General features: G+C 50.8%; 1 protein-coding gene across 1 annotated transcript in view; it reads left to right on the top strand.

Moving 5' to 3' along the window:
• carmil2 (capping protein regulator and myosin 1 linker 2) overlaps window positions 1–22,549 on the top strand; it is a gene marked incomplete at both ends in the record, with an annotated part of 72,672 nt that overhangs the window by 9,443 nt on the left and 40,680 nt on the right. Inside the window, 2 exons of the mRNA XM_084315560.1 lie at window positions 12,586–12,689; window positions 14,805–15,714. Of these exons, the coding sequence (XP_084171686.1) occupies window positions 12,586–12,689; window positions 14,805–15,714 (1,014 nt within the window). The remainder of the gene's footprint in view (window positions 1–12,585; window positions 12,690–14,804; window positions 15,715–22,549) is intronic.

Genomic DNA, 22,549 nt, shown 5'->3' with positions numbered 1-22,549 from the left:
ATTGTGTGTATTGAGCTGTACTGTACTGTACCCATTCTGCAATCTGTTGATACAAATGTTCAATCAATCAATCAATCAATCAATCAATCAATCAATCAATCAATCAGCTTAATGTGTTGAGTGTATGTTCATTAGCTTCAATGTTGAATACCCCCATTGAATAGCTTCAATGCCCCTTCCTGACAAAAGAAGCCACCCAACTCCTCGTCCAATCAACAGTCATCTCCCGCCTCGACTACTGCAACGCACTGCTTGCTGGCCTTCCGGCCACTGCCACCAAGCATCTTCAACTCATTCAGAACGCAGCGGCCCGCCTGATCTCAAACCTACCGAAGTCGGCCCATGTCACCCCACTCCTTAGGGACCTGCACTGGCTCCCCATTGCTGCACGAATACGCTTTAAGGCCCTCGACCTGGCATACCGTGCGGCAAAGGGAACCGCTCCCGCCTACCTCCGGTCAATGGTCTCTAACTACACACCCTCAAGACCCTACGCTCTGCATCTTCTGGCCGTCTCAGACCCACTCTCATCCGAGCTCCGGGAGGGTCATCAAGGAGAACCTGCCTTTTCTCAGTCCTTGCCCCACAATGGTGGAATGAACTACCCACCCCAGTTAGGACAGCCAAAACCCATCCAATCCTTCACTGTCGACTAAAGACGCACTTCTTCAACCCACTATCTGAAATAAAATTTTAAAAGATTAAAAAAATCTAACCCTTTCCCCGGGACCGAAGATGGTGAAAATAAAAATAAAAAATCTAACCATAACTAACCTTACTCTCATGCACTTGTCCTAATATACTAACCTACACTGTAGCACTCAACACTTTGATGAACATTGTTACTCAGCTGATAGAGTTGTGCCCTTCCTGATGACTTGTCGTACAGAACTTGTAAGTCACTTTGGATAAAAGCGTCAGCTAAATGACTAAATGTAAATGTAATGTTGAATATCTATACATTAGCTTCATGTGTTATGCACATGACAGTGATTATATTTGTTTTATTGTGGGTACATATATGTGGATGGGGGTTCATATGTGCTCATGTTTTGTGTGTGTGTGTGTTAGTGTGTGTGTGTGTGTGTGTGTGTGTGTGTGTGTGTGTGTGTGTGTGTGTGTGTGTGTGCGTGCGTGCGTGCGTGTGTGTGTTTGTCCAACATGGTGAAAACATCTATCACTTTTTCTGTTCCTGAAGATGGAGTGGAGTGATGTGAAACAGAGCGTTCTCATTGGTCGAGAGGCAGTGAATGATTTATAATCTGTTTCTCCACACCGCGTGGCTGCTGCAGCCTCATTTGCATATATGGTTGTCATGGCAGCCAGGCTTAGCACGGGATTGGTCGGTTGGTCCCTCTAACATGCTAGAACTACTCTGCCTAGAGGCCACGAGCTGGTCTACCGTGTGTGTGTGTGTGTGTGTGTGTGTGTGTGTGTGTGTGTGTGTGTGTGTGTGTGTGTGTGTGTGTGTGTGTGTGTGTGTGTGTGTGTGTGTGTGTGTGTGTGTGTGTGCGTGTGCGTGTGCGTGTGCGTCTGTCTGTGTCTGTGTCTGTGTCTGTGTCTGAGTGTGAGTGTGTGCGTGTGCGTGTGTGTGTGCGTGCGTGCGTTTTAGTGGACGCTTTTTACATTTTCCAAAACAGAGGCAGTACCAGTCACCTTGGCATGTTTATGTTCAGTGACTGACATACTTCATCCTTATTCTATTCTATTGTGTTATGTACCATTCTATTGTGTTTTGTTCTATTGTATTCTATTGTATTTTGTTCTATGGATACTACAGTATATACAGATATAGATCAGATAGATATTGTATACAGATATATATCATATATATACTGCATACAGATATAGATCAGATAGATACTGTACATATATCAGATAGATACTGCATACACATTAGATCAGATATATACTGTATATAGATATATATCAGATAGCTACTATATACCGATATAGATACGATAGATACTATATACAGATATAGATCAAATAGATGCTATATACAGATATAGACCAGATAGATATTGCATACAGATATAGATATTGCTAGAGAGGAGGAAACTAGAGAGAGACACACAGAGATAAATAGAGAGAGACAAAAAAATATAGATAGACATGAAAACAGAGAGAGAGAAACTGTTATGGTTTGACACCGACCCCAAACGCAACGACACAAGAGAGTTGGATTCAGAGTTGCCAAATACAAGGGCTTGTTTATTTGGTGACTAGAATAAGTGAAACAGGGAAAGCAGGTCAACAAGAACAGGTACAATGAACAAGGGGCAAAGTTCTGCTGCTCTGCAGCTTCTCCCGGAGGGGTAGTCTTGGGAAGCAGGAGCAGACCTCTGTACCGCTCTGCAGACTCTCACGGCGGACCTCTCAGATGTTGTGCAAGACCGAGAGAGGGAGAGAGGGAACGGGTCAGTGACAGAGCAGACTTGAAACGAGCTGGAGGACAGGGTGTTATATTCTTCGTGTTAAACAACACAGTGATGTGCAATCTTCCAAAAACAGCCCAAGTGAAATATCTTCATGTAAACACACAGTGAGCAAAAATCCAACACCGTCCAAATGTGAAATACTATCTTCGTGTAAACACACAGTGAGCAAAAATCCAAACACAGTCCAAATGTGAAACAATATCTTCGTGTAAATACACAGTGAGCAAAAATCCAACACAGTCCAAATGTGAAATAATATCTTCGTGTAAATACACAGTGGGAGGTGGAAGATCCCGAAATATTATTCCATAAAGGAAAGGGCAAAAACGATAATGGCTGGGTGAGTGACTGTCTGACAAAAAGGTGGTAGACTTCAGTGTAAAGGTTACACACGAAAATAGGAAATAGGTCAAGACAGTCAATCTAGAAAAACTCACCCAGACGAGCTGCGTAAAGGAACAGGAACAAACAGTGGAGGCGAGCGCGCGCCACGGAGCAGGTATCCAAGCGAAGGCTTCTAGGAATTTCCTGGAGAATAGCACAGTGAAACAGAAGCAACGGGGAAAAACATCCAGCGACAAATCAAGACGAACCAACAACTTAGGGTGGGGAAAACGGGGTATAAATAATGAGGGATCGATTGATTGAAAGGCAGTGACAGCTGGGGAATGTGATTGAAAAGCGTGGGGAAGTGAGGGAACCAATCAGCGACGTCTCAGATGACGTCAGCGGGGAGAAACGTGTGAACGAGGGAATTGAAATACTTGACAGAAAAAATGAATGAAAACAAAGCGAGGGTGGTTAAAGGAACAGAACGAGTGAGAAGGCAAGGACAGAAACCTCACAGTACCCCCCCCTCAACGGGAGCCGCCCGGCGACCAGGCCGACCCGGCTCGTCAGGATGGGCCCGATGGAAGTCGGTGATCAAGCCGGGATCCACGATGAGCTGCCGGGAGACCCAGCTACGCTCCTCAGGGCCGTAACCCTCCCAGTCCACCAGGTATTGGAATCCCCGGCCCCGCCGACGAACGCCCATCAACCGGCGGACCTGCCACTGGGGGTGACCATCCACTAGCACAGGAGGCGGTGGATCAGGAGCCGGAGGCATAAGGGGACTGAGGGAGACGGGCTTAACCCGGGAGACATGGAACACGGGGTGGATGTGCATGGATGCAGGAAGCTTCAGGCGCAGGGCCGCCGGACTGAGTACCTTCAGGACCTCGAAAGGCCCGACGAAGCGAGGGTTGAGCTTCTTGGCCGAGGACCGTAGCGGGAGGTCCTTCGCGGAGAGCCACACCCTCTGCCCAGGGCGGTAAGTCGGCGCGGGAACCCGGCGCCGGTCGGCACCACGACAGGCGCGCTCAGATGTCCGGAGCAGCGCGGTCCTGGTGATCTCCCAAACGCGACGGCAGCGGTCGAGGTGGACCTGCACGGAGGGAACTGCCACCTCCGTCTCCAGTGCGGGAAAAAGAGGGGGCTGGTAGCCTAGGGAGGCCTCAAAGGGGGAGAGGCCGGTGGCGGAACTGACCATTGAGTTGATCGAGTATTCAACCCAGGGAAGGAAACGACTCCAGGATGCCGGCCTCTCGGCTGCCACACACCGAAGAGCAGACTCCACGCTCTGGTTCATCCTCTCCGTCTGCCCGTTTGTCTGGGGATGGTAGCCGGAGGAGAGACTGACCGTTGCCCCCAATCCCTTGCAGAAAGCCCGCCAAACCTGGGAGGTGAACTGGGGCCCCCGGTCAGAGACGATGTCCTGGGGGAAACCGTGAAGGCGGAACACGTGGTGCGTCAGGAGGTCCGCCGTCTCGGCTGCTGAGGGAAGCTTGGAGAGGGCCACGAGGTGGACCCCCTTGCTGAATCGATCCACCACGGTCAGAAGGCAGGTGTTCCCCTGGGAGGAGGGTAGTCCAGTGACGAAGTCGAGCGCCACATGTGACCACGGACGGCTTGGAACGGGAAGTGGCTGCAAGAGCCCGGAGGGTGCCTGGTGAGAGGCCTTGCTGCGGGCACAGACCGCGCAGGCCAATACGAACTCCTTGACGTCGTTTCGCATGGTGGGCCACCAGAAACGACGAGCCAGGAAGGAGAACGTGCGATGGACGCCTGGGTGGCAGGCGAACCGGCTGGTATGGCCCCACAGCAGTACCTGGGACCGGACAGAGTCAGGGACGAAGAGACGGCTCCTAGGGACGTTGCTTGGAGCACGTTGGAAGCGTAGGGCACGCCTCACCACACCCTCGATGCCCAAGGTGATGGCTCCAACCACTCGGGCCTCCGGGATGATGGGAGATGGGTCCTCAGAGGGTGGAGCCCCCTTGGAGTGCATCCGGGACAGGGAGTCGGCCTTCGTGTTGCGGGAACCGGGGCGGAAGGTCAGCGAGAAGTCGAACCGACTGAGGAAACTGGCCCATCTCGCCTGCCGACCGTTGAGGCGCCTGGAAGCGCGGATGAACGTTAGGTTCTTGTGGTCCGTCCAGATGGTAAAAGGCTCCTCGGCACCCTCTAGCCAATGACGCCACTCCTCCAGAGCCGCCACGACCGCCAGTAGCTCCCGATTGCCGGTGTCGTAGTTCCTCTCGGCGGGGAGGAAGCGACGCGAGTAGAAGGCGCAAGGATGTACCTTCTGGTCGGAAGGAGAACGCTGGGATAGGACAGCGCCCAGGCCAGAATCCGAGGCGTCCACCTCCACGATGAACTGTCTCTTGGGGTCAGGGTGGAGCAGGATAGGAGCGGAAGTGAACCTTCTCTTGAGGGAGCGGAACGCAGCGCATGCCGCTGGGGACCAGTCGAACGGCAGAGCGGGGGAGGTCAGCTTGGTAAGAGGCTCCGCCACTTGGCTGTAGTTCCGGATGAACCTTCGGTAGAAGTTTGCGAACCCGAGGAAACTCTGTAGCTCCTTCCGAGTGGTGGGTTCCGGCCAATCCTCCACAGCCTGGATCTTGCGAGGATCCGCTCGGGTCAAGCCCTTCTCCACGATGAAGCCCAGGTAGTCGACGGAGTTGGAGTGGAAACGGCACTTCTCCGCCTTGACGAAGAGCCGATTGTGGAGGAGGCGCTCCAGCACCCGGCGGACATGCAGGATGTGTTCCTCGAGGGTCCTGGAAAAGATAAGAATGTCGTCCAGGTACACCACCACGAACACCTCCAGCATGTCACGGAGGACATCGTTCATGAGTGCCTGGAATACCGCCGGGGCGTTGGTGAGACCGAACGGCATCACAAGGTACTCATAGTGGCCCCTGGGGGTCTTGAAGGCGGTCTTCCATTCATCGCCCTCACGGATACGGACAAGATGATAGGCACTTCGGAGATCCAGCTTGGTGAAGAACGAGGCCTGGGTCAGTGGCTCGAAGGTGGAGCTCATGAGAGGTAGGGGGTATTTGTTCTTGATGGTGATCTCGTTGAGCTGACGATAGTCGATGCAGGGTCGCAGGTCCCCATCCTTCTTTCCAACAAAGAAGAACCCGGCCGCCACCGGGGAGGAGGAAGGCCGAATGAGTCCTGCTTCCAATGACTCAGAGATGTAGAGATCCATCGCCTTCTTCTCCGGGGCAGTCAGACTGTAGAGGCGGCTGCCGGGAAGGGGAGCCCCTTGGCGGAGGTTGATGGCGCAGTCATAGGGGCGGTGAGGTGGAAGGGACTGAGCCCTGGTCTTACTGAATACCTCCATGAGGTCGTGGTACTCGGGAGGAACGGACGAGGGATCCGGGGGCAACTCACCAGCCGGTCTCCGGGGCGGGGGACAAGACGCCGCCTGTAGACAGCGGGCGTGACAGGAGGAGCTCCAGCCCCTGATGGTACCGGAGGCCCAGGCGATGTGGGGCTCGTGCAGCGCGAGCCAGGGCCTACCCAGGACCACCGGGACAAGGGGGGATTGGGTAATGAGGAACTGGATCCTCTCTACGTGGTTCCCAGCAATGGTCAGCAAGACTGGGCCGGTCCGTTGAGAGATGTCGGCCAGGCGGTGTTGGTCCAACGAAAAGATCTCCAAGGGCCTCACAAGGGCCTCAAGAGGTATGTTGGCTTGGGTGGCAAACTCGAAGTCAAGGAAGTTCTCGTCTGCCCCAGAGTCGATGAGGGCCTCCACCGTGGCACGTTGGTCCCCCCAGGCCAGGGTGACGCTCAACAGATGGTCAGGTGGTGCGCGGCGCTGGGAATGGGAAAAACGGCTCACCAGGATCTCCCGGGGTCTTGGTGAGCCCGATCTTTTGGCCGGGTAGGGCAGTCGGCGATACGGTGTCCCGCACCTCCGCAGTAGAGGCAGAGACCGGACCTGAGCCTTGCCTGACGCTCCGCCTGGCTCAGATGAGAGCGTCCCAGCTGCATGGGTTCCTCCTCGCGCACCGGACGGGGAAGCCTGTTACCCACAGTAGTGTTGGGGACGGGGCGTCCAGGAGTCCGGGGTGCTTCAGGAGGTGACAGTCGGGCCCTCTCGCGCCTTCTCTCCAGGAGGCGTCCGTCAATACGGATGACAAGGCTAAACAGCTCCTCGAGGGAGTTGGGCACCTCCCTGGTAGCGAGCTGGTCCCGGACTGCGTCACTGAGCCCCCTTATGAAGGTTAGGCGAAGAGCAGGTTCGTTCCATCCGCTCTCCACCGCCGCCAGTCGAAACTCCATGACATAGTCCGTCACCCTGCTGCTCCCTTGCCGGAAGGTCCCCAACCGGGCTCCAGGGTCCAGACCTCGGGCTGGATGGTGGAACACTCTGCGGAGCTCCGCCACGAAGTCTGGGTAGGAGAACAAAAAATCTGCTTCCATTGCCCAGGAGGATGTGACCCACTGGGCAGCATGGCCTGAAAGTAGGTTGGTTATATAAGCCACTCGGGACCCATGAGCTGAAAAACGGCTTGGCTGATGACGGAAAACCAACTCACATTGCATGATGAATGTGGCACACTCCTCGGGATTACCGTCAAACAGCCGTGGGACGGAGAGAAGGGGTTCCCGAGGTGCGAGATCTGCTGGGGCTGCGGGGAATGTTCCTGGAGGGTGTGAGAGATGAAAAGTATTAACGGCGTCGCCCAGCGAGTTAAGCTGGGCGAGAATCTCGGACTGTTGTCCCGCCATAGCGGCCATTGAACCCTGCATAGGCAGGACCTGGTCCCTGAGGTTCTGCACCGCAGCCGCAGCCCGCTCTAGTTGGAGACCGTGATCCCTGGTCAACTCGACTTGAAATGCAAGTGCGGTTCTGACCCCCTCTGTGTCGGCTGGGGTCGTCATGGTTGGTTCGTAATGTTATGGTTTGACACCGACCCCAAACGCAACGACACAAGAGAGTTGGATTCAGAGTTGCCAAATACAAGGGCTTGTTTATTTGGTGACTAGAATAAGTGAAACAGGGAAAGCAGGTCAACAAGAACAGGTACAATGAACAAGGGGCAAAGTTCTGCTGCTCTGCAGCTTCTCCCGGAGGGGTAGTCTTGGGAAGCAGGAGCAGACCTCTGTACCGCTCTGCAGACTCTCACGGCGGACCTCTCAGATGTTGTGCAAGACCGAGAGAGGGAGAGAGGGAACGGGTCAGTGACAGAGCAGACTTGAAACGAGCTGGAGGACAGGGTGTTATATTCTTCGTGTTAAACAACACAGTGATGTGCAATCTTCCAAAAACAGCCCAAGTGAAATATCTTCATGTAAACACACAGTGAGCAAAAATCCAACACCGTCCAAATGTGAAATACTATCTTCGTGTAAACACACAGTGAGCAAAAATCCAAACACAGTCCAAATGTGAAACAATATCTTCGTGTAAATACACAGTGAGCAAAAATCCAACACAGTCCAAATGTGAAATAATATCTTCGTGTAAATACACAGTGGGAGGTGGAAGATCCCGAAATATTATTCCATAAAGGAAAGGGCAAAAACGATAATGGCTGGGTGAGTGACTGTCTGACAAAAAGGTGGTAGACTTCAGTGTAAAGGTTACACACGAAAATAGGAAATAGGTCAAGACAGTCAATCTAGAAAAACTCACCCAGACGAGCTGCGTAAAGGAACAGGAACAAACAGTGGAGGCGAGCGCGCGCCACGGAGCAGGTATCCAAGCGAAGGCTTCTAGGAATTTCCTGGAGAATAGCACAGTGAAACAGAAGCAACGGGGAAAAACATCCAGCGACAAATCAAGACGAACCAACAACTTAGAGTGGGGAAAACGGGGTATAAATAATGAGGGATCGATTGATTGAAAGGCAGTGACAGCTGGGGAATGTGATTGAAAAGCGTGGGGAAGTGAGGGAACCAATCAGCGACGTCTCAGATGACGTCAGCGGGGAGAAACGTGTGAACGAGGGAATTGAAATACTTGACAGAAAAAATGAATGAAAACAAAGCGAGGGTGGTTAAAGGAACAGAACGAGTGAGAAGGCAAGGACAGAAACCTCACAGAAACAGAGCAGGGTGTGTCAGAGAGGTATAATTAAATTGTGGAGGTGCTCAGGGGTTGCTGGGTAATATCTCCTCATGGGACTGGAGACAGATGTGACTAGGTATATATAATAATATGACTAGGTACACACTGTCTGTGTGTGAATATGAACGTCCCATCTTTACTCCTATCCCACTCATGCAAGTTTACTCCTGTGACTGTCCTGCACTCCGCAAGATTACCACTAGAAGCTGCCCAGTACAACTACAGTCTGACACTATTGACTATAGGAGCTGCCCAGTACAACCACAGTCTGACACTGTTGACCACTAGGAGCTGCCCAGTACAACTACAGTCTGACACTATTGACTATAGGAGCTGCCCAGTACAACCACAGTCTGACACTGTTGACTATAGGAGCTGCCCAGTACAACCACAGTCTGACACTGTTGACCACTAGGAGCTGCCCAGTACAACCACAGTCTGACACTGTTGACTATAGGAGCTGCCCAGTACAACCACAGTCTGACACTATTGACTATAGGAGCTGCCCAGTACAACTACAGTCTGACACTATTGACTATAGGAGCTGCCCAGTACAACTACAGTCTGACACTATTGACTATAGGAGCTGCCCAGTACAACCACAGTCTGACACTGTTGACCACTAGGAGCTGCCCAGTACAACCACAGTCTGACACTGTTGACCACTAGGAGCTGCCCAGTACAACCAGTCTGACACTGTTGACCACTAGGAGCTGCCCAGTACAACCAGTCTGACACTGTTGATCACTAGGAGCTGCCCAGTACAACCAGTCTGACACTATTGACCACTAGGAGCTGCCCAGTACAACCACAGTCTGACACTGTTTACCACTAGGAGCTGCCCAGTACAACCAGTCTGACACTGTTGACCACTAGGAGCTGCCCAGTACAACCACAGTCTGACACTGTTGACCACTAGGAGCTGCCCAGTACAACCACAGTCTGACCCTGTTGACCACTAGAAGCTGCCCAGTACAACCAGTCTGACACTGTTGACCACTAGGAGCTGCCCAGTACAACCACAGTCTGACACTGTTGACCACTATGACACTGTTGACCACTAAGAGCTGCCCAGTACAACCACAGTCTGACACTGTTGACCACTAGGAGCTGCCCAGTACAACCTCAGTCTGACACTGTAGACCACTAGGAGCTGCCCAGTACAACCACAGTCTGACACTGTTGACCACTAGGAGCTGCCCAGTACAACCAGTCTGACACTGTTGTCCACTATAGGAGCTGCCCAGTACAACCACAGTCTGACACTGTTGACCACTAGGAGCTGCCCAGTACAACCACAGTCTGACACTGTTGACCACTAGGAGCTGCCCAGTACAACCACAGTCTGACACTGTTGACCACTAGGAGCTGCCCAGTACAACCACAGTCTGACTCTGTTGACCACTAGGAGATGCCCAGTACAACCACAGTCTGACACTGTTGACCACTAGGAGCTGCCCAGTACAACCACAGTCTGACTCTGTTGACCACTAGGAGCTGCCCAGTACAACCACAGTCTGACACTGTTGACCACTAGGAGCTGCCCAGTACAACCACAGTCTGACACTGTTGTCCACTATAGGAGCTGCCCAGTACAACCACAGTCTGACACTGTTGACTACTAGGAGCTGCCCAGTACAACCACAGTCTGACACTGTTGACCACTAGGAGCTGCCCAGTACAACCACAGTCTGACACTGTTGACCACTAGGAGCTGCCCAGTACAACCACAGTCTGACACTGTTGACCACTAGGAGCTGCCCAGTACAACCAGTCTGACACTGTTGACCACTAGGAGCTGCCCAGTACAACCACAGTCTGACACTGTTGACCACTAGGAGCTGCCCAGTACAACCACAGTCTGACTCTGTTGACCACTAGGAGATGCCCAGTACAACCACAGTCTGACACTGTTGACCACTAGGAGCTGCCCAGTACAACCACAGTCTGACTCTGTTGACCACTAGGAGCTGCCCAGTACAACCAGTCTGACACTGTTGACCACTAGGAGCTGCCCAGTACTACCACAGTCTGACACTGTTGACCACTAGGAGCTGCCCAGTACAACCACAGTCTGACACTGTTGACCATTGAGCACGAACACTGGAATGTTAATGAGAATAGAATATTGATAATGACAGCTGCTGAAAATCAACCACAGAGGAAGAAAAAACATCGTGTTGATATTTCTGGTGCAGCTGAGAGCTGCAGAAATGACTGTGGATCTCCTTTTGAATTCAAAAGCATGTGGGCGTGCACACACACACACACACACACACACGCACGCACGCACGCACGCAATTTTGTGTTCAGAGTCTGTATGGCCTGTAGCATAAGGCTGCATTGTGTTTAGAAAGCTTTTTATAGACACACACACACACACACACACACACACACACACACGCACACGCACACGCACACGCACACGCACACGCACACGCACACGCACACGCACACACACACACACACACACACTCGCACATACACAAACACACTGACAGATACACAAACACACTGACACAATCACATACACGCACAGTCGCACATTCACAAACACACTCACACGTACACAAACACACTGACACACTGACACATACACAAACACACTGACACATACACAAACACACTGACACATACACAAACACACTGACACAAACACACTGACACATACACAAACACACTGACACATACACTGACACATACACAAACACACTCACACATACATGCACGTACACATGCACCATCCAATGGTTTCTGCCACAGAGTCCTTAGTTACCATGGCAACCACCACTTCAGTGATCATTATTAATTGTAAACATCTTTAAAACTCACATTTCATCTCCAAATGCAATAGTTTATCATTTTACTCAACATAAAATATCATCACATTTAATTATCTTCTTTGAATATGTTTGTTTTGTAGCAAGTATAGTTTTGTTGTTTCCGCCATCTTTAGTGTTATGGATTTCTCCATTCAGAACTTCCGGAGTGCTCTGTCTCCTCGTTATATAGACTGTCTCTGATTTCTCCATTCAGAACCTCCGGAGTGCTCTGTCTCCTCGTTATATAGACTGTCTCTGATTTCTCCATTCAGAACTTCCGGAGTGCTCTGTCTCCTCGTTATATAGACTGTCTCTGATTTCTCCATTCAGAACTTCCGGAGTGCGCTGTCTCCTCATTATATAGACTGTCTCTGATTTCTCCATTCAGAACCTTGGAAACAGAATGAGACATACAAACATACATAGTAGGGATGTCCGATATTATCGGCCGATATTGGCATTAAAATGTGATATTGGAAATGATCGGTATCACTTTAAAAAAAGAAGAAGAAAAAATTTTATTTTACAAACATTTCATTTATTTAACCTTTATTCACCCAGGTAAGCAAGTAAGAACAAATTCAGATTTTATTTATTGTCAAAAGTATGCATAATGTTGTGTTAATTCCACAACAAGATATATGTAATGTTAATTACCTGAAATTATATATATATATATATCGGTATCGGTTGATATCGGTTGATATCGGTATCAGAAATTAAGAGTTGGACAATATCGGTATATCGGTATCAGTAAAAAAGCCAATATCTCTCTCTCTCTGTCTCTCTCTCTCTCTCTCTGTCTCTCTCTCTCTCTCTCTCTCTCTCTCTCTCTCTCTCTCTCTCTCTCTCTCTCTCTCTCTCTCTCTCTCCTCTCTCTCTCTCTCTCTCTCTCTCTCTCTCTCTGCAGGATCTGGTGCTGGAGACAGAGAATGAGGAAGACGAGGGTATGGGTCGAGTAGACGAAGGAGTGGAGGAATTCTTCACCAAGAAGATAATCCCTGATGACCCTCTGTGAGTTTACACACACACACACACACACACGCGCGCGCGCGCACGCACACACACACACACACACACACACACACACACACACACACACACACACACACACACACACACACACACACACACACACACACACACACACACACACACACCACACACACACACACACACACACACACACACACATTCACAATAACACACACATGATCACACACACACACATTCACAATAACACACACATGATCACACACACACTTTCTCTGACCCCTCCTCTCTTCCAGCACAGTGATACACTAACAGGTATAAACATGTCCATACACACTGTGTTATCTTATCTTATGTAATCTTATTTGATCTTATTGTACCTTATCTTATCTTATTGTACCTTATCTTACCTTACCTTATCTTCTTTTATAAGATAAGATATTCCTTTATTGATCGACCATATCTTATCATATCGTACCTTATCTTCTTTTTTATCTTATCGTACCTTATCTTATCTTATACTTTACTTCCAAATAAAACATCAAATCAATTAGACGCCAAGTCCCAGTGTGACATTACAAAGTTTTAAATGTTTATAGTTTAAAACTCTTGTAATACACTGATCCACACCGATCTGTGCTCCCGCTAAAACCCTGCCTGGTGCTTTCTCCAGTGTATTCCTTTGACCAATTAACAAATACCTCCATGACCAAAACCTGTGTCACTTCTCATGTGTGTTTCTGTGACAAAACGTAGATCGGACACCAGACAAACTGGTCAGGGATTCCTCCCTGGTGAAAGATATTGTAATGTGTAAACCCCCTGTCACTGATCAGTCATGTAGTGTGAAACCATGACGACATAGACTATCCCAGATGTTGTGTAAACAGCACAGCGCTCTTGATACATTTGAAAGTTGTGTAGTGTGTGTATAGGTGTCATAAAGTGTTCAGACCATTTGCAACTGGTAGCTAATGCTTGCTAACTAGCTAATGTTACTATACGCCACATATCAACAACAATCAAACTCACTAAGCCTACACAGACAAGAAATAACTTGCATGGTCAAGTCTAAGACTAGACAATGCTAGCCAGAGTCTTTGACCTGTTCATCTTTCTACCGTCATGGTTTTGTTGTAGTCAGGTTACATTAGCTCAGGGGAATTACTCCTGGGGAGTCCATGCCTATAGCTAACATAGCAATTCCTAATGCTACAGTTAGCTTAGTTAGCTGAACTTAATCTTGTATTCTGCTGCCCAGTTCTGTGGGAAAGATGGACTGTGAAGACAGCTGTAGTCCTCATCATGATAGGCTGGAGACAGCTGTAGTCCTCATCATGATAGGCTGGAGACAGCTGTAGTCCTCATCATGATAGGCTGGAGACAGCTGTAGTCCTCATCATGATAGGCTGGAGACAGCTGTAGTCCTCATCATGATAGGCTGGAGACAGCTGTAGTCCTCATCATGATAGGCTGAAGACAGCTGTAGTCCTCATCATAATAGGCTGAAGACACCTGTAGTCCTCATCATGATAGGCTGAAGACAGCTGTAGTCCTCATCATGATAGGCTGGAGACAGCTGTAGTCCTCATCATGATAGGCTGGAGACAGCTGTAGTCCTCATCATGATAGGCTGAAGACAGCTGTAGTCCTCATCATGATAGGCTGGAGACAGCTGTAGTCCTCATCATGATAGGCTGAAGACAGCTGTAGTCCTCATCATGATAGGCTGGAGACAGCTGTAGTCCTCATCATGATAGGCTGGAGACAGCTGTAGTCCTCATCATGATAGGCTGGAGACAGCTGTAGTCCTCAAGGCTCTGGTCCTTGTGAGCATGTGTAGTTCTACTGAGCATGTTTTGTCCTGTAGTTCTACTGAGCATGTTTTGTCCTGTAGTTCTACTGAGCATGTTCCATCCTGTAGTTCTACTGAGCATGTTCCATCCTGTAGTTCTACTGAGCATGTGCGTTCCATCCTGTAGTTCTACTGAGCATGTGCGTTCCATCCTGTAGTTCTACTGAGCATGTGCGTTCCATCCTGTAGTTCTACTGAGCATGTGCATTTTGTCCTGTAGCTCCTAGCTCTACTTAGTGTTTTCTTGTCTTGTTGCTCTTTCTGCCGTCTCTCTGCTGCAGAAAAGCCCGGTGGGAGGAGTCAAACCCTGCCCAAGCCACACCCTCCTCTGAGTCCGACTCCACCCCCTCAGCCCCGCCCCCTCTTAACTCCTCCACGTCTGTCACCTCCGCCACCATCCCCTCCACCTGTATCCCACCTAACGCCACTACCCCCACTAACGTCACCACCTCCTCATCTGTCCCTCCCCTCACCTCCTCCTCCTCTTCAACACCTCCCTCCAAAAATATCAAGAAGAAGTTTGGTGACTTCTTCGCTTTCAAGAAGGCTCGGGCTGGGCGGGCCACCAAAGGAGGAGGAGGGGGTGAGGGAGGAGGAGGAGGAGGAGGAGGAGAAGGGGTGAAGGTCAAAAGGACCTCCATTGCTGACCTCATCCGGCCACTCCGTGAGGCGAAAGAGAGAGAGAGAGAGAGGGAGAGGGAGAAGGAGAGAGAGAAGGAGAGGGGGAGGGCAGCTAACGAGGACGATGCTAACGTTTCTAACGATGCCGCCACCACAGAAGGAGCCGCTGTTGCCACGGACGACCAGCGTCTCCCGGGCGACAGGAAGGACAAGATGGCCCCCGCGATGACAACGGCGATCCCAACCACGCCTCCCAGTGAGGAGGCCACTCCCCCTCCCTCATCCACTATCACCGTGACCTCTGACCTCACCACAACCTCTAACGAGGAAGAGGGAGTGGCGACATCACTTCCTGCTCGACCGGGCCACACCCCCAGCCCTGTGGCCACGCCCCCGGTGATGCCGTCGGAAAAGAGCAGGACGCTGGAGAAGGAGAGGGCCAAGAAAGGGGGAGCGACACCAGATGGAGAGAGGAGGTCAAAGGTCACCAGGAGGTCACTGAGGGAGGGCAAGAGCCAATCACTGATACTGCTGAGTGGACTAGAGGACCAGACCACTGCACACACCAAGGTAACCAACTAACTAACTAACTAACTGCACATACCAAGGTAACTAACTAACCAACTAACTAACTAACTAACTAACTACATAACGTAAGGTTATCCTATAACCCTAGTTATATGAGTATAGCGAGCGCTCTCCTCTTTATGGAACTATCCCTTTATCCACTCTAATAATGCACACACCTATCCGCCTGGCCACACCCACATCCGCTCCTCTATATAAGTGGCGTCGTGGCCACACCATCAGCTCCTTCCCAAGTCTTTCACCACCGAAGGCGAAGACCACGGGGTCCTCAGTGAGTCAGAGCAGAGCGCTCGCTATACTCATATAACTAGGGTTATAGGATAACCTTATGTTATAGATCGTATAGCTTTACGCTCTGCTCTTTATGGAACACAGGAGCTGAGCAGAGCGAAAAGCTCGACAGATGTACCCGCTGAGGCCCCCCACAACCATCAGAACCGGGGAGGACCCGAGCCCCCTGGACCCCCCTAGTGGAGGATGGGAGGGAATCGGATCCGACTGTGCAAAGAGGGTTTAGCACCTCAAACGCACAGGGTGAGCAGACCGTGGGACTTACCTTCATTCAGATAGGACCCGCGACCACTCAGGCGCGCATCCCACATGCCACCAGGGAATGGACGGGAAGCAAAACACCTCCGTCACAGCCCCCAACATCACAGGGTCGAAGGTCAAGAACCCAACCCCGTGGCAAGGCCGTAGCAGCGGAGCGCGGAGGAGGTCCCAGCCCTAGGATAACCTGAGGGCCAGGACCCCCCGAAAAAAGAGGGCCTGGTGAGGCCAACGAGGCCGTAGCATCGGGACCCCACCAGAGGGTCACTGGTGACACCACCCCCCACATCGCCAGCGTATCGGACAGGGCCCAAACCAAGAGCAGGCCAGGACCCCCTTGGAACGCCGCTCTGAAGCACTCTACAAGAGGCTACTCCCCCACAACACTGCGGGGCCAGTCGGCGTGCCGGGGAGACAACCCCCAAGGAGGTTGATCCCTCAATCCAGGCAACAGGCCCCAAGAGCAGAACTCGACCTGTGCCTGGAGCACTGTGGACTAGACAGGCGCCTAAAGGGCCTACTGTGAGAACAGTATCCCGGCGGAAGGGGCGTTCGGTATGCTGTGCACCATGTCGTAACCTCCACAAACCCGACCCCTCCAGCGGGGTCGAGGTTCAAAGAGGAGGCTGACACAATTGGCAGACAGGTGCGGGGGCACACTCTCGGGCAGACGGGGTCAAGCCCGGCCTCAACCCGAGAGTCAACTCTGCTACCAACACACCGGGGAACCAACCACCCCCCTATGTTTAGTTTAACAGGAGGCGGTTGTTCCCTTAACCCACCAAGAAAACTCAGAAACATAACCGCGCGTATACACAGGCTATACAGGCAGTACAAGTGTTTCAGTTTTCAAAGGGTTAACCCAGGCCAACAGGTCGACGAGAACGAGTTCGGACCTGGGCCCGGCGGACCGGGACCTACACAGGGATGCCTAGAGGGGTTAACAGAAAACCTCCTCGACAGCCCCCTCCCATCCCCGCCCAGCAGGTGGAGGGAGGGGTGAAAATAAATGGAGAAGGACCAGGGCCCCTAACACAGCGCAAGGTACAACACAGTATGGACCAAGCACATCACTGTTTAGGGCAACTTGTAGTGGCATACACATGACACACATATCCACGGCATCAATCCCCGCGACGTCCGGGCCGACCCGGCATTTCCCCCCCGGAAAAGCACAAAGTCCTTCGGGGTACCAGAACAGCAGATCTGCACCCCGGCGGACAACGGGTTAACTGACCTGGTCCGGCGCGACCAGAACCAGTCCCGCGTCCTAGTCATGCCACCATCCCCAGTCCTAAGAGGGGGGTAGGTACGCGTGTCGATCCAAAACATCACAGAGGGAGCCACCAAGATGGTCAGCACGTGAATGCACTGCACCTGGTGGCCCACCCCATGGGCGTGAGACCCCTCCGCCAATGTATTGATCTACTGCGTCATCTCCCCCCGGAGATGTACGTGAGCCGTCGAGTCTAACCTAGTACACTGGTGCTCGGTAGAGATAAAAAATCTCCTTCCCAGCCGCCCGCATAAAAAAATGCCGTTTCTATGAATTGGGCAACCAAGGCGCGCCAGCCCATAACATGGTTTCACATTGAAAGCACCCAGGGCCAGCGCTATGTACACATCGAGACTCAAAAAACACATCAATGGTGAATTCTAATAAGAAAACCAGACAACGTTCCCTCAATGCTGTCTGGGACGAGCAGCAGGAAGCCGGTCAATAAGACACAGATATGGGTCTCATACGACGCATCTGAGGGTAAACCCTGTAAATTCTGCTCTTTACACAAGAGGGGAAGACAGAAAATACCCCAGAGAGACCTCTCGGGGCAAAGTATGGCTGCCATCAGGCTATCAAGCCGAGGCACCCCGTCCTTTAGCCCCTGGACCAAACCCACCACCCGCGTGACTGGCACGTAGGCGGGGGTAAGGCCAACGATGCGGGATATTACCTGTCCCTGCGCCACGTAAGCCTCCATTGCTGGGAAGAATGGGCAGACAACGCCTGTCTCTCTCACAGGACGACGTTGCCAGAGATGACCTATCATGTCATCAGGAACAGGTGCCGGCAGTGGCTGCGGCAACACCACGCCATTAGCGGCTGCAGCGGCCGCCATGAGCTCGGGGTACAAGGCAAGCAACTCCCCTTGCATACCTTCTTCCACGTCACTCGCATCCCTCGATGTCGGCCGACTGTCCCCTGGTGGGGGAACCAGGGCCGGAACTCTGCCACCTCACAGCAGATGGGAGCTCAACGGCCCCTCGGCGAAGCACACTCTCCTCCGGGCGCCGCCCAGGCGCACCTGTTTGCCATGACGTGGAACCAGAGACGCCCCACGACGCACGGAGGATGCCGCGATAGTGAAGCACTGGTGGAGGGTAGCGTTGTAATCGTCTACTCTAGACCCTCCGACGGTGAAGACATTATCTCTTTGCTTTTTCGAAAATTTGCGAGAGAGAAAAAACAAAGTCAACGTAGCTCCTCTCCAACAACTATTTTGGCACTAAACTTAAAGTGGTGTGTTACAGACACTTTTCGGTGGTGAAAATAGGGAAGGAGCTGATGGTGTGGCCACGACCCCGCTTATATAGAGGAGCGGATGTGGGTGTGGCCAGGGGGATAGGTGTGTGCATGTGGAGAAAACTATTCATTATTAGACTGGATAAAGGGATAGTTCCATAAAGAGCAGAGCGTAAAGCTATACGATCTATAACTGCACACACCAAGGTAACTAATTAACTAACTAACTGCACACAGCAAGGTAACTAACTAACTAACTAACTAACTAACTAACTAACTAACTGCACACAGGTGTAACGGTACACAAACGGTACGTACCTCGGTTTTGAAGTCAAGGTTCGGTACAGGTTTTCGATACAGTGGGGGAAAGTTTGGCTTTTCCATGTTCCACTCAGGGGTGATGTAGTGTGCAGTAACTAATTGTACTTGTAGGGCTGTCAACGAATATTCTATATTGAAATTAATAATCGACTTGTAAAAAATAATAATAATAATAATAATAATAATTATATTAGATTGTGAAAAAAACAGCCCCCGGTGGGCGGTCGTTAGTGGTTAACATACCATTGTATTCGTTCGGTACACTACACAGCCGTTCGGTGTGGTACGGTACACACTGAAACTTGTTAGGTTCGGTACGGATACGTGGACCTTTACACCCCTAGCACACAGCAAGGTAACTAACTAACTAACTAACTAACTAACTAACTAACTAACTAACTAACTAACTAACTAACTAACTAACTAACTAACTGCACACAGCAAGGTAACTAACTAACTAACTAACTAACTAACTAACTAACTAACTAACTGCACACAGCAAGGTAACTAACTAACTAACTAACTAACTAACTAACTAACTAACTAACTAACTAACTAACTGCACACACCAAGGTAACTAACTAACTAACTAACTAACTAACTAACTAACTAACTAACTAACTAACTAACTAACTAACTAACTAACTGCACACAGCAAGGTAACTAACTAACTAACTGCACACAGCAAGGTAACTAACTAACTGCACACACCAAGGTAACTAACTAACTAACTAACTAACTAACTAACTAACTAACTAACTAACTAAGTAACTAACTAAGTAACTAACTAACTAACTAACTAACTGCACACAGCAAGGTAACTAACTAACTAACTGCACACAGCAAGGTAACTAACTAACTAACTAACTAACTAACTAACTAACTAACTATAGCTATACTAACTAGCTATAGCTATAGCCAGTGACTCCTTTTAACCTGCACATAATCTTGTGAAAGACCAGAACACTCATTATTAACCCTTTCACTGCCACACAGCAGAAGGTTAACCCTTTACTATCACACAACCGACGGCGATGCTCCATCATTAGTGTTACAAAGGGTCAGATTAAACCGAATATATGTATTTATTGATTGATATATATTGCATAATATTTATATATCGTTTGATATCCCTTGTATATTCTTTGTACATATACACGGAATGTCCCTTTAACCTAGTAGTACAGACCATAATATTTCATTCTCCTATTGGATGGCGTGCCATCAGCGCCAGTGTCTTACCCCTAGAGTCAAGTTGAAAGCTACCGTCATGACTTGTCTCAACATGCCCGCTTCTGCCCAGGGCTACGAGAAAGTGAGGAGGCTGGCACTAGATTATTCCCCGTACATATAAATATGGCGCAGGCGAATACCAGAACTTCCTTTTCAGTTCGAGTTGAAGTTCAGTCTTGTTCAATTCAGTTACTCAAGTGACGCCTCACGTGCGGTGAGTAGGTGCGGTGCAGTAGGGCTCGTATTGCCCCAAAATAGAGTTGTGTTTATCCTAATACGTTTGTTCAACGTATCGTTCGCTACTTACTAGTAAAAGCCTTCATTACGAGTCAAAGACCACGTGAAGTGAGTAATTGTGCGTCTACATAGAGCACTTATTGCCGCGTGCTAATAGGATAGTAACGTCAAGTTCAACTGTGAACCACCGCGCACCGGAGGATCTCCCCGGCGCCAGCAGAGCCTTTTCCGGCAGGATTATTATTATTCTTCATTGCTTTGGCCGGGCTGCTGGAGCAGAGAACCGTCTACCCCGCTGCGGTGTGGGACCTGCCGTGAGGACATCACTCGAGCCCGTCTCTGTCGGACCAGAGGCTCCACGGCTTACACCTGTGCTGCCGCACACTGGGATTACAGCGGCTACCTTTCGTCCGCTGACACAGGGAGTAAGATCGCCTGTGGAACCATTGACTTTGCATAGAGCATTGCCTCCCCCTGCTGGCTTACAACCGGTAGTAACCCCCTTCCAGTATCTCCCCTGAGTACCATAGATATAATTGGACATTCATTATTGATTTGCCTATGCATAATTCCTTTGCCTTATAAGCGCAATTAAAGTAAAGTATATTATGTAATACTATTTGATGTAATAAATATTCTAAACGAGTACTTGTGTGGAAACCGTATCATTGTGGAGGAGTTCTCATCATATACTTGTGTACGGTATGGCCAGAATAATGTACATAAGACGGTAGTGGTTTAATGATACCATACTTGATTAATACAGTCAGGGAATTGTACCCCTCAGTTACAATTGGTCCTTCGAGCCGGAGATAATAATTAGCGTAATATTAATATAATATTAATATTGACATGGCCGATGACGAACACTCCACAAACGGTTCTCCTAAGCTAGATCGCCCGCAGCGCAGACGGCAGCCACCTCCCTATCTAGAGGCATACGCTGTCAGTCCAATACCTAGCTTTAAAGGGAAATTAAATACGGATAAAATAACTAAAGCGGATAGTAAAATTATGTCCGACCCTATCAACCAGGCTACCCCGCCAGTAGAGACCCCAGTGGGTTCTAACGTAACTGACCAAGCTCACGGGGGGGACCAGGAGGGACATGACATGACTTCATCCCCAGACAACGTCGACGAGGTAGTCCCCGGAGAGCTCCAGGATAAAGAAAGCCCTCCCGGGATGGAACCCGACCCACCACAAGAAGAGACGCGCACCCAGGAGACGGATCTCCTCGGTACGCAACAGGAGAACGGATCTCCAACAAGTACTGCCGGGAGCCGATCGCCCCGAACGGCGTCTTCCCCCAGCGAGGCGGACAAGATGCTGGCGCAAGCACTCATCGCCACCCTGGCAGCCTCCACCGAACGCGATCGACTTCAAGCGCAACAGACGCTCGAGCGCGAACATTTTGCAGGCGAGCGAGAGCGCTTCCAGGCGCAACAAAGGAGTGAAGACGACCGCATAAGACTGGAGACCAGACGCCTCCAGACAGAAGAGAACATTGAGAGAAGCCGCGCTGATGCACAGCACGCCGCCGCCAATGCACAGCGCGACGTCGCAAATGCACAGCTCCACGCCGCCCATGCCAGCGCCAATGCCCAGCGCGACGCCGCCAACGCACAGCGCGACGCCGCCCAGGCCAGCGCCAATGCGCAGCGCGACGCCGCCAATGCCCAGCGCGAAGCAGCGCGCGACGCAGCCCATGCCCAGCGCGAGGCAGAGCGCGACCGGCTGCAGGCGGAGCTGATGGACAAACTGGTTGCCATGGCGACACCCCCTCACTCCGCACGGAGCTCTCAGAGATCGTCAAGACATGGGTCTAGGACACATTCCCCTACCCGACGAAGCGACCCGGGACCCCGCCAACAGGAGGATCCTGTCCACGTCTCCGAACCCCCTCCCCGGCCGGTCCATACGAGACCCAGCAACCGGGAAGAACCGGACCACGCC

The sequence above is a fragment of the Notolepis coatsorum genome, assembly GCF_963971535.1.
Source record: "Notolepis coatsorum genome assembly, chromosome: 6".
In the NCBI taxonomy this organism is placed as follows: domain Eukaryota; kingdom Metazoa; phylum Chordata; class Actinopteri; order Aulopiformes; family Paralepididae; genus Notolepis; species Notolepis coatsorum.
The sequence above is the reverse complement of the archived record's forward strand: the minus strand, read 5'-3'. Positions and strand labels throughout refer to the sequence as shown.